The 13,458-nt window shown below is 33.8% G+C and overlaps 1 protein-coding gene and 1 long non-coding RNA gene across 3 annotated transcripts in view; one reads left to right on the top strand and one right to left on the bottom strand.

Moving 5' to 3' along the window:
- Positions 1 to 2,325: 2,325 nt before the first annotated feature.
- Positions 2,326 to 7,360, bottom strand: LOC107568873 (uncharacterized). The gene is made up of 4 exons (XR_001606821.1): positions 7,214 to 7,360; positions 5,752 to 5,839; positions 5,366 to 5,460; positions 2,326 to 2,380 (listed from the first exon to the last, which is right to left on the bottom strand). It is a non-coding gene; the product is annotated as an uncharacterized lncRNA (long non-coding RNA).
- Positions 7,361 to 7,467: 107 nt separating this feature from the next.
- Positions 7,468 to 13,458, top strand: part of LOC107568872 (nuclear receptor subfamily 1 group D member 2-like) — a 9,263-nt gene continuing 3,272 nt past the window's right edge. The window contains exons 1-5 of one of the 2 annotated variants that reach the window (XM_016254868.1): positions 7,468 to 7,644; positions 10,516 to 10,731; positions 10,828 to 10,916; positions 11,907 to 12,051; positions 12,176 to 12,675. In XM_016254868.1, coding sequence (XP_016110354.1) covers positions 7,626 to 7,644; positions 10,516 to 10,731; positions 10,828 to 10,916; positions 11,907 to 12,051; positions 12,176 to 12,675 — 969 coding nt within the window. In that variant the 5' untranslated portion in view covers positions 7,468 to 7,625. Of the gene's footprint in view, positions 7,645 to 10,512; positions 10,732 to 10,827; positions 10,917 to 11,906; positions 12,052 to 12,175; positions 12,676 to 13,458 lie in introns of both variants that reach the window. The other variant, XM_016254867.1, reaches the window with a different exon arrangement.

Genomic DNA, 13,458 nt, shown 5'->3' with positions numbered 1-13,458 from the left:
GTTTGACATGTTTATCATTACTGGCTAATAACTGTGTTTGATTGGCTTATCAGAAGTGTTTCAAAATTAGACAACAGATGCACAGGAAGTCATGCTTGAAAAGATCTGCTTTTCAAATATTTAAAATAGTAAATATTGTGTAAAAAACCTTTTATTTAAAGTCAGCAATACTACTGTATTTGCTGTCTTGAATTTGTATTATAATACATATATCCGGCATTATCTGCCCTGCTCTCTTGATATCAGCATCAGCCAAAACCCATATTGGTTAAGAACTAATCATTAATTTTTAAAATTGTCTGATTTTGTTTGAATTGTATGCTACATGCTGGTTTACCTCTATATGTCACAAATGCAGGGATAAAAAACAGCTAGCGTTATCTCTTACACTTCAACTTGTTTTATCTAATAAATGTGTCATGCAAGAGTTCTGGTTATATATTGTAAAAATATGAAAACCTATTCTGGCAGACGTCTTTTAGTTATCAGATCCAGTTCTGCAACCACTAAGCGACGGCGCTCTACATATTCTACTATTTGCACCAGTTCAAATCATGTTTTATTTATTTTTATGCGGATCTATGCAGATTTTTGATTGTCTATTGTCATGTGTTTAACGTTTGCAAATTTTTGAGTAAACATATTTGGATATTCGATACAAGTTTCTATTATTATTATTATTATTGTTAACAGTAAAATATTGCCTTTTTACTTATTTTGTGATAATTGTATTATTTGTAACCAAATATTATTGTTGTTATTTTTTTATTGAAAAATGTGACCGAAGACATAATAGAAAGTATCAGAACAAATGACAACAACAATAATAAAAACGAAGACAGATAGAAAGAAAAAAAGTGATAATATAATAAGCTATTATAATAATAGTATTATAATAATTATAGTAGTAATATTCAGTTGTAACGTATACAAATATAATATAGACACATTTGTTATGACATTGACTGCTTAGAAATATTTCCAGTGGATTTGGTTAATGCAGAGAAAGAAAGAAAATAGAAAAAAAATTAAGCAGAAGGATTACAATCAATAATATCAGGAATATAGTCATTCAACAAATATAAGTAGATTATTAAATATTAGTGATGATAATGGTGATGATGATAGACAGGAGATACATTTCATCACTTGAATATGTATATAAAGTTAAAAAAATATTCATTATTGTTGCCATTGTTGGCACCACTGATGTTCTCCAAATTAAAAAATAAATAAATAAAGGGGCAAATCTAAATAATTACAAAGCAAGAGATGTTGAGGTGAGAGAAAGAAAGATTTAAAAAGAGAGAATGAGAGAAAATAGCAAAAAAAAGGATACATTCATTGAAGATAAATTAGTAATGATATATTGAAGAGTCTAAAGAATGAACAAATTAATTACTAATTAATAGTAACATATTAAATAATAATAACGATACTAATAAATTGCAATGGTGGCAACAATGGTGTTATGGCAAAGGGGGAAGAAAAAAATATATAAATAAATAAACACCTATGGTAATATAAATGGTGAGGAATGTAGAGATTATAGAAGGCTGGTTGAGATCATTCAAAGAGTTACACGCAAATACATAAAAATAAAGAACAAGTAGAAATAATAATAAAGAAAAAGAAAGGAAAATTTTTTTAATAATGCTGCCAATATTATTATGATGGTAATAGAATTTTTTTTTTTTTAAATAGTTTCCTTATATATATTTGCAATTTTTCCCCCTCTTTTGTACATAATGCAGGTATATATTCAGATTCAATGTGGGGCCATTAATTCACAAATCAGGGTAACTTGAAAGGAGCAATGGAGCCATATAGTTGTTTAAATTCAGAAGTCTTATGTTTGAATATAGCTGTCTGTTTTCTTTATTAATGTAATCTCTTAGTAATTGTTGCCATTGTGTACAAGAGATTGTTTTTTTTTGTTTTTTCAATTATTATTATTGTTATTTACTCATATCGATATATTCTTGTGCAGCTGCACAAAAATATTGAAATAAAGTTTCAATACAATATTAATGTTAGATGAAAAACTCAAAATGAAAACCGAAATAAAAGGTTAACTTGAAGTACTACAATTACTAAAGCTAAATATGAAATAAAAAATAAATTAGTATTGCAATTTTACAGTTTTACTGTATAAAAAATTAAAAGAAAAATGCAATAAAAATAATTCATAATTTATATAATTATGCAATAATTGTGCAACTGTACAAACTAATTATGCACACGTTTTCCCTATTTTTGGCCCTTGAACAGTGTGAAAAAGTTAAAAAGTGAACAAAAAGAGTAGGAGTCCGAGTTGATCCTCTACCTGTTCTCTGAGGATCTGAGCTCCTGTGAATCTCTGCTCGACTGATCAGATTCCCTGGAAGAAAAAGCAGCTTCACTGAATGTACAGCACACTGATTGTGACTCTTAGAAGTGGTTTTCATAATCCAGGCAAGGTTCTTAACACTTGTCCACTATTTTTAAGCAAATATATACACACACGTAATGGACTTACTAACATTAGTCCACTCGTACTTCAAAAGGGGCATGTTGTCTCAAGAGTTATATATAGTTGGTCCATAAAGGTGAAGATTTTCAGTAGGCCTATCTAGGTTTGTGTACATACAGAAATGTAAATAGGCTACATAAATAAACCCACCCTGAATTGTTTTATTTTTGTAGTTTGTACACTCGACTAGACAGCTGAACTTTGTTACTTATTTTAATCAGTCGTAACTTACAAGTGTTTGTCTTCTTTCCACCAAAATTCACTTTGCCAAAGCAAATAGGCACTGAAGACGAGTCATTGTTAGTTACGGAAGAGAATTTACTGATATGTACTAGCCTCCCCTTACCAAAAAGTAGTTTATTTTAGTAAGTATACTTAAGTAAAGTTCTAGTATATTTTTAAGTAAACTTAATGTAGTAAGTATACAAATATCAGTGTACTAGTAGAATACTTGTAAGTGTACTATTTCAATACTCCTTGGGACTAAATTGGCCCACTTTCTAGTATATAAATTAAGTATACTTCAAAAATAAAGAAATAAACAACATTTTGAACAAAAAGCTGAAAAATAACTATTAATTGGATTCAGAATGATAATCAAAACGTAGATAAAAGTCGATCAACACCCCAAAGCTTGGCAGTCATTATTACCTCTCCATTGGTCGACATTTTATTCCATAACGTTACACAGTTTTGATGCTGTTTTATGTCTGATGATCGTGTTCGATTACATGTGGAAGCATCGGTTGTTTCGGTTTCTTCTTCTCTTGTGTTTTTTGGCAATTCTGTACAGAAGATGTGTACTAGCGCGCCCTACAGTATAACAATGAAAACACGGATTCTAGGAACACAAGTATAGCTCAAATATATTTAGACTTTTTCGAAGTATAAGTCAAGTATACTTAAATGTCATTTTAAGTATATTTCTGAGAAGTACATACAAAGTAGACTAAAAGTATACTTTCCTATTTTTAGTTTAAAATAAGTATACTAATAGCACACTTGATTAACTTCATTTTCGTAAGGGTACACCAAACTAGTCAGATGTTTGACTAAAAAACGCAATTTTAGATTAGCTGCAACGTATAAAACGCACAACACCAGTTCTTCTGCTTCTGATTGGATGAGCAACTGAGACCGCAGCGCGCCGTTGCTATGTTGCTTAGCAACCGTAAAAATCCCACTTAGCTAAAATCTGTTTTTCAACGGCTCTGGCGAAAACTGTTTAGTCCGTATATTATTGTTATTTAAAAAAATTTTTATCATAATTGTGAAATATTTGGTATTTAAATGTTAGTCAGGAGTTCACAGTTCATTTACTATGTAAAATCATATGATAATGACTGAAGTGTCTTGTAAATTCTGCACACTAACCTTTCACACATATTACACACAATTTTTTTATTTTTTTGTACATCTATCAGCTGTTGCGGATTTGAATGATGAGCAAGTACTCACCACAAATGCCGGAAGGTTGGCTAAATCATTGCGAATTTCACACCCCAGAATCATTCAATGTCAAACGACGCCATTTTGTCAAGTTAAGTATCTGTCGAGTGTTTCCTTCATAAACGAGCTCGTTTGTTTACTTTTGCAGTCAGCCGTCTTAAAGGAACAGTTCACCTTAAAATTAAAATAATGCGATTGTTTCCTCATTATTCATATAGTCAAGCTAAAAAAAAAAGATGATTGTGCGCTATAGTATGATTTGTGCACTATATTCTAAATAATATATATTCAGTCTTCTGAAGCCACACATTGCGTGGAACCGATATTAAATTTTTTATTTTAATTATATTATAACACAATAACTGTAACGGGGCGACAGAGACGTGAGATGTGCGGATCCATCTGCAAAGCTTTTATTCCTAAGAGTGGTCTAAACAGGCAGGGTCAAACACCAGCAAACAGGTACAATCCAGGGCGAGACAGAAGAGCAATCCAATAAACAGTCCAAGGTCAAAGGCAACATAGAGACTCGGTACAGGCTAAACAATACTCGGCAGAGAACGGTTGTTTGAGTGAGTGTTATATAGTGAATGTGTGATTGATGACAGCTGTGTGCAATCAGTGCTGTGTGCAATCAGTGCAGTGTGCAATCAGTGCAATGGTTGATGGGATATGTAGTCCGGGATGACATGCAACAGTTTGTGTTGCGCGAGAGTCAATGAAATGGAAGGGTGATATCTGGTGGTGATTGAATGGAAGTCCATGGACAGGATTCGTGACAATAACACTAAAACTAAAAAATATTTTCAGTAATTAAGATAAAATGAAATTAAATATAAATATAAATATGAGATGAAAAAAAAAATAGTTAAAAACTAAAAACAAATCTTAGGAACGTTGCCTAACTGAAATGAATAAGATTAAGAAGTACTAAAATTACATAAAGCTTTATATAAATATTTAAAAGTAATAAAAATGTCAGAATAACATAACAAAATTACTAAACATAGCCTATACTAAAATGACAAAATATGAAAATAAAACCTAATTCAAAATATTAATAGATAATACTAAAATAAATCTCATTACAAATTTGACTATAAATATTGCAGAATCTTAAATGTATCATTTTATTTTACACCTTCAAAATCTTAAAATCTTTAGATTTAAAGGGGAGAAAATCCCAGCTTTTCAGTACAGCCCAAGGCATTTAAACTTAAATTCATATATTATTATCATTATTAACATGCATATTTAATAATTATTATGAATCCAACGTTTAGCAAATGTAAACAGGATCAGATCAGTAATATTTGTGCTGCCAATCTGACATCTATAGTTACACCAGACGACCTGTTTAAACAGCCAGAGTCATGATAACAGCAGCTTTTGAGAACAAATCACCTGTTTTCCGCGTTCACACTCATGTGAGGAGGACTGTAGAGATCTAGTTTGTCCACTAGATGTCAGTAGATGACGGTCTGTTTACAGAGCTGGATCTGAAGGGAACATTTCAATGTCTTTCCAGTGAGGCAATGATCTGTGGACATCCTGAGAAAACAGACTCTGAATACACAATACAGACTGTACTAAAAGGAACAAAATGAGAAGTATATTTAAAAATATCGGTAACTGTATAACCCATCCTCTGTAAGGGTCGACCGCAGCCTGAGATATGTGGATTATGTGCTCATTTATCTGAGATCAAGATCTGGTTAATAATTCATAGATTATAGGTTAAATGGCATGCAATAGACCTACTGAACAAATGGCTAAATTTAGCAGCTCACCTGGTGCGCTTAACCACACCTTCTCTCCTCTTTTCTCGGGTTTGTACAGCACAGTACATCGTGTCCCAGTGTTCTTCGAATCAGTGATCTGACAAGAGAAAAATGTTCAGACTGTGCAGGGTGTACGTTACATTATGTGCCTTTATAGAGGAGACACTTCACTTGTTAAATCAGGTTATCATCTTGGAAACCACCAATTACATTTATGACCTCTGTTGTATAAGCATCATAGCCGTATTTATGATCCTGTCGTATATGGGTCATATACACTTTGCTGTCCTAGCAGTGAAAACCATATAGTTTAAAAAAGTATAGTAAATATGATGGAAAATTGAGGGGAAACAAGATATTTATGGCATTTTATGCATATAAATAATGTATTATTATTTAAATTTTTGTGTTACAGCATAAATATTGTTTATTGTATTATTATTATACAAGTACAGTACAATGTCCCCTATTGTACTTCACCGTTTTCTCCAGAGCTGCTTTAAAGATGAATTACACTCATTCCTTAATTGATGGACTTTACATTGAACTGAACTGAATCAACAATCAACTGAATTACTACTGCTGACTTTTGTCTTTTTTAAAACTGCTCTACAGTAGAAATACATTTTGTTTGCATCACTATTATTTTCCTGTTGGTCTGTGTAAAGCTGATTTCAAACAATCTAGATATCTATCTATCTATCCTCCTGTCTCTCTGTCTATCTATCAGTCTGACTATATCTTGTTTGTCTAAAACAGGGCTGTCCAAACTCGGTCCTGGAGGGCCGGTGTCCTGCAGAGTTTAGCTCCAACTTGCCTCAACACACCTGACTGGAAGTTTCTATGCCTAGTAAGAGCTTGATTAGCTGCTTCAGGTGTGTTTAATTAGGGTTGGAGCTAAACTCTGCAGGACACCGGCCCTCCAGGACCCTGGTCTAAAACTTTCAGACAAGTCTTTGTAAACCCACTCAAAGTTGTCTGGAAATTAAAAATGCCATGCAGATGTCTTTCTTTCAGGACTGTATAAATATATAGTCCTGAAAGAAAGACATTTATGTGGAAAAAAGTATTGAACTGCAGCATGGAAAGTTCCATTCACTTGAAACATTCTGTTCTTTCTATGAATTGTTCTCATCCAGCACCCACCCAGAACAAGCACCAATCAAATCACGCTCCCAAGTGAACTGGATAGACAACATCCATTAAACCGTATAAACAGTATCTGGACACAGCTGTGGTCATTCCTCCTTGTGGAGATTAACTAGTACTTGTGTGCTACTTTCAAAACCACAGGAAAACACTTTATAGGCTACTTTTAAATGTGAAAACCTTTTACAGTCGCTCAAGTGTGTTTTTGGCTTGATACTTGAGTAAATAGTTGATACAGCACCACGCTTTATCTTAAGGCTAAAACTTTTCTGTGCTACTGACTCGCCTGCAATAAAAACTACAAGTTAGTTGAAAGAAATACATGTTAAACGGCTCGCCGTAGCGCCGCATTACTCGTCCCTGGCCATGTACTGTAGCTCTTCTGAATGTTCCAGAAAAACATCATGTTCCCAGAATCGCGCCTCACGTTGCAGCGGTGGGTCCCGTCCGCCTCTGTCCGGGTGAAAGTGTGTCACTGGGTTACCGTGAGTCGCGCACCGAGGGGCGGAGCCACGGACGAAAACACGAACCACAGAACATTCAGTTCTGAGCGCTCGCGCGCAGCCTGGGAGTCCCGTTCTATTGTGAGACACGCTCGAGAGCTTCTATGGAACGCTGAAGCGTCTGATCTGAACGCACGCTGCATCTGAGCTGCTCGACAGACTTACAATTCACGCGTTAGGCTGGAATTACTACTGTCCACCTGAATTATAAGATATCAAGAGTCTGAAGCCATGGAATCAACAAAGCAAGGTAAGACATGTATTATTTTATTGCTTATAATTATACATTTTGTATGCATTACGTATTTAGCAAATACGTTACAATTGCTATACATTTGACCGCGTTACAGTGATGTATTATTTTGATATATAGCATACAGGATTTCCACTGTCATAGAAATATTAGGGAATATGCATGTGATTTCTACACATATACATGTCATAGAGATGTTTTTGAAGTCACTCTCACATATATTAGCAGCTAAAAATAGCTGAATCCCTATAAAACCCTTGATCATTCATTCAAGATCTTATTTTCCATCTTTATTTGCATTTATTGCTGCATTTATGGTTTTAATGTACATTCAAGCCCGACTTTAAGGATTTTTGTGTACATTTATTAGTGTAGTTTTTGCATGTTTATAGTGAAAAAAATGAGACACCAAACAGAAGTAATGTAATATTGTAGGCTTAATGCGTAAATGTATTATTGATGCGCGGTCTATGGTGTCGTCAAATTAAAACGTGTTTCAGAATGAAATAGTATAGTTTTGCTCCGAGTCATCGGTCGAATCTTGTGATTTAAAGCACCTTTGGCACGCTTTCCATTGCTTACATGACAGTGCTGCAGCGCTGTGGGTTAGGAGTGCCCGTGACGTCACGCGCACGCAGTACTCCGAGTACTAGAAGGCTCGAGTTCACATGCCTCTCCTTGCCTAGTCATGTGCCTGTGTGTACTAGGAGTCGGGGCTCCGCCGCTGATTGGCCGTGACGTGCGCGGTGCATAGTCTCTGATTGGTCGAGGCGAGACGGTTGCAAAATTTAGCACACTGCCCTGACGCGAGACTCACTGCAGTACCACGTGAGGACGCAGCATACAGCTAGTGACCTAGATATTCTTCCAGTACAAAACATGAGAGGTCCACGTGTGGGTGGGTCTGAGAAACTAAGGGTTATTGCTGCTTAGGTAACCTCCCTGGTCCATTTAAAGAAATACAGTACATGTTTGCTTACTTTTGTGAATGCACAGCTGGTTAGTATAGAATACATTCATTTATTCACGTACTTGAACAGTTAACTACTAAAAATATAGTATCTGTATATCTTTTGACTGCTCACACACACACAGACACAGACACAGACACACACACACACAGACACACAGACACAGACACACACACACACACAGACACACACACACACAGACACACAAAAACACACACAGACACACACACACACACAAAAACACACACACACACACACACACAGGTTTAGTTTTTATGGTTTATGGGGACTCTCCATAGGCGTAATGGTTTTTATACTGTACAGACCGTATATTCTATTGCCCTACACCAACCCTACCCCTAAACCTACCCCTCACAGGAGACTTTCTGCATTTTTAGATTTTCAAAAAAACTCGTTCTGAATTATGTATAAGCCTTTTGAATTACGGGGACACTGAAAATGTCATACCCATGTTATTATACAAATTTGTGTCCTCATAAACCACACACACAAAGTGATGGAATCAAATTATACCGCTTTTATTGTATAATGATTATTATACCATAGTAGTGTTACTGTACTAGGTTAGTGTAATTAAACATAATCCTGTGCAGTTTAATTCATCTAAAAATAGGTCACGAGTTGTTCAAAAAGAGCAAGTTCATCCAACATCCAACAAGATTATATAATTCTACAATTGTGTCAACAATGAAGGATGACTCTTTATGCAAGCATATTTGTGTGACTTCTTCATACCAAGATGACCAGCTCGCCTATTGAAATTAGTTTTCATAATGCAGTTATCCAATATGTGAATGAATACAGCGAAGGTCAAATTGTATCACGAGTAAAACATATTCTGGAACATCTTCAACTGTAATGTGATTCATTTACTTTTGTTTTCCGCCTGTTTTTTTTCAAAGACTACAGAAATACGTCTTAAAGGGACTTTGTTTTTTGTCGATGAAACGATTTGTTGTTGAATATTCAAAATTTTAATTCTGTAATGCATATTTGAAATCAGTTTGTGCATGTTATGTACTGTGCATGACTTAATCGTTTTTTTATTTCATTTTTAGAGTGTGAATTTTTAAAAAGTTCCTCCTTTTTTTATTTTAGTACATCAACTTCAGCTAAAATAAAAATAAAAAATGTTTCTTTGGCAACTAGGTGAAATTAAAAAAAAGTTAAAATTGCATATTTTATTGATTTTATAACAAATGTTTAATTTAGTTTCATTTTAGTTAACTGGTCAAAATTTTTAAATTGTATTTTTTGAGTGTGCATATTTAAAAAGTTCCCTCTTTTTTTTACTTATTTTAGTACATCCACTTAAAGTAAAATGAGAAATGTTGGCAACTAGGCCAAATAAAAAAGTTTTTTTATTTATGTAAAATGTATATATATATTTTTTTTTTCATTCAGTTAATGTTAATTTTATTTCAAGTAATTCTTTTTTTATGGTTTTAGGTAACTATATTAACCCTGGTTATTGTTAACTGTGTAAAAAAAAAATTTGGTAATTAGAAAATGCATATTTGAAATCAAGTCATGCTCTTGTAAATAAAATTTTTATTTATTTGTGTGCATTTATTAAAAGTTCCCTCTTTTTCTTATTTTAGCACATCAGCTTAATGTAAAATGAGAAATGTTGGCAACCAGGTTAAATAAAAAGTTTGTATTTTTTATTTCAGTTGTTTATTTCATGTAACAAAAATGTTTATTTTATGGTTTTAGTTATATTAACCTGACTATTGTTAACTAAGAATGTAATTCTAGAAAATGCATATTCAAAATCAAGTTTAGTACTGTGCATAAGTGGTCACACGCTTGTAAATGTCTTTTTTTTTGAGTCTGCATTTTTAAAACATTCCCTCTTTTCCTCATTTCCAAGGAGGCGTGATAGCCTACGTCTGCTCCTCAAGCTCCGCCCCCAGCCCGGAGTCCTGCATGAGTGACAGCTCTAACAGCCACTCCCCATCATCCTCCCCGCCTCTGCCCTCTAAACCGAGCCGCCTGACAGATCTGCCCACCGCTGGACTGCTGTTGAAACACACTCACCCACGCGGACACGCTTCTGACAAGACCCTCGCTGCCAAGAGCTCCATCACCAGTGAGTGAACGCTGAATAAGCGTATATGTGAGTCAGCTGTCTAAAATTGGCAGGATTTGTCCACTGGGTATGACTAACTCTTCCATGACTTTCCAGAGCTTAACGGGATGGTGCTGCTGTGTAAAGTGTGTGGAGACATCGCCTCGGGCTTCCACTACGGTGTTCATGCCTGTGAAGGCTGCAAGGTAAGGAAACACATCTAACATTTTGGCTCTGTTCCAAAACCTAGTGTTGTACAGGTAAGAGAGCATTTTAAGGCCTCATTGGCACGCACACAATGTAGAACCTTTTAGCCAGATTCTACAGCTTTGCATGTATATACTTTAGTCAAGTCAAACTTGATTTGCTTTGCAGAGGATTCAACCCCAAAATGCACCATTCTTCAGCTTTATTTCTGCGTCCAATTTATTTTTTATAAAAAAAAATTTATATATTTTTTGAGTTTGCATTTCAAATGTATCTCTTCAGTCACAGGGATTTGGAACAGTCCCGTAATATTTCCAGATGTGATATTTTCAAGAGAACAGTGTTGTTGTCAGTGTTATTTTAGTATAATTGAGATACTATTAGTTTTAATTAAAATTTTAATACTACTATAGATTTTATTCATATTTTGAATTAGGTTTTATTTTTATCTTTTCTGTTTTAATTTAAATTTTTAGTAATTTTTTTTAATGTCTATATAATTCCTTTTCATTTTTATTTCAGTTTTAGTTATTTTAGTACATAAGGTTAAACTAGATTAAAATGAGTAATGTTGCCTGGACAAATAGCTGAAATATATTTTATATTTCTATTTAACTAATTTTATTTCAGTTAATGTTTATTTTGTTTTTTTTATGGTTTTAGTTTTAGTTAACTATAATAACCCTGCTAATATTAACTAATACAAACAATTACATACACACACATATATATATATATATATTTCTTTCTTTTTTTTTTAAAGAAGGTGAAAAATAAAAATAAAATGTATACTTATTATACTTAATTTTTACTTAAATAAAAAAAAACACCTTGGCTAACTGAAATAAGTTGAAGTACTAAAATAACTATTAATTAATACTAAAACCGGAAAAAAATTTTTTGAATTAAATATAATTCAAAATATTATATATGTTATATATATATATATATATAATATTTCATTAATACTTTTTAATATTTATTTACAGGGCTTCTTCAGAAGAAGCATCCAGCAGAATATCCAGTATAAGAAATGCCTGAAGACAGAAAGCTGCACTATAGTGCGGATAAACCGCAACCGCTGCCAGCAGTGCCGCTTCAAGAAGTGTTTATCAGTCGGGATGTCCCGAGACGGTGAGTTACCAGACATATGAGCTCAAGCTTTTGTGATGTTGACTTTAGGACTTGCACAACTACCTTTTTTTGTAGAAAAGTAGTCCAGAGCAGAAGAACTAAATGCGGTGAATCTCTCTTCCAGCTGTGCGTTTCGGACGCATCCCGAAGCGGGAGAAGCAGCGGATGCTCCTGGAGATGCAGACGGCCATGAATAACATGATGAACAACAGTCAGCTGCAGCACATGCTTCACGGCGCCATCGACAGCAGCCAGAGCGACTCCAGCTCCTCCCTGCCGTCGCCACCGGATTCGCCCCGCTCCTCCTCCGATCTGTCCCGGGACTCGGAGTCAGCCGTCCCTATGGACACAGCCTCGTCCTGTTCGTCCGACAGCGGAGAGGAAGACGTGCTGAGCTCCGGACGCGTTCCCCTAGCATCTCCGGCTGGCTCCGAAACGCTCAGCAGCTGCAGTAAAGAGGACGAGAAGCCGCCGCGGGAATGCTGGAGCCGCTGGAACGAGAGCACCGCCGCTGGACCTTACAGGGAACACGTGACCCAGCAGTGCCGTCGAAGCCCAGAAAACCTGCCTTACCACACAAACAACATGAACAAAGTCCAGACTGGAGGAAACAGAGGACACCTGGTTAGTGACCTTCTGCTGTTTATACATCAATATTAGCAATACACACTTAGGATCAGCTTTGTTGTTGTTAACCCAAACTAGAGCTAAAACTATAAAAAATAAATAAATAATAATTAAATAAAACTGAAATATTAGATGGAAAACTTTTAAATGAAAATTTTACAAATGTTGCTTTGGAAACGAAGTGATTTTATATTAAAATTAGCTCTAAAATGAATAAAACTAAAACTTAAAACTAAATGGAAATATATTTTTAAAAAGACAAAAGCACATAACAAAATTACAAAAACTAAAATTAAAATATTAAAGCTAATTAATTGAGAAAAATTGTACAATTGTTATGTTAAAATATTACCAGTATTACATACTTGTTTTGCTTTCAATAATTATAAAATATTTTCAATAATTCCTAAATAATTGCATTTATAATATAAATAAAAAAAATTATAGTATTAATTTGTTTTATTTAATCTATATGATTAAATTAGTGTTTCTAAATTCTTTTTATAATTTATGTAATTTTTATAAATTAAATAAATTATAAATAAATGTATAGACAATTTCTCTGGCTGCATTCACCATCTCAGGTCAAAGTTTATTTGTGATTATATTTAACCTTTTTTTATACATATTGGTTTTGCTTTGAATAATTTTCAATAAATTCAATAAATCTCATAAAATAATTGTATACACTATTTTGTAATAATTTGATCATAAATAATTATTAATAATAATAAAAAATTAATAATATAACAATTTCTCTTTTTTTTATATCTATATATA

The sequence above is a fragment of the Sinocyclocheilus grahami genome, unplaced genomic scaffold (genome assembly GCF_001515645.1).
Source record: "Sinocyclocheilus grahami isolate Dianchi unplaced genomic scaffold, SAMN03320097.WGS_v1.1 scaffold1288.1, whole genome shotgun sequence".
Lineage (NCBI taxonomy): Eukaryota > Metazoa > Chordata > Actinopteri > Cypriniformes > Cyprinidae > Sinocyclocheilus > Sinocyclocheilus grahami.
Note: the sequence above shows the minus strand (reverse complement) of the source record. Positions and strands in the feature narration are given on the sequence as shown.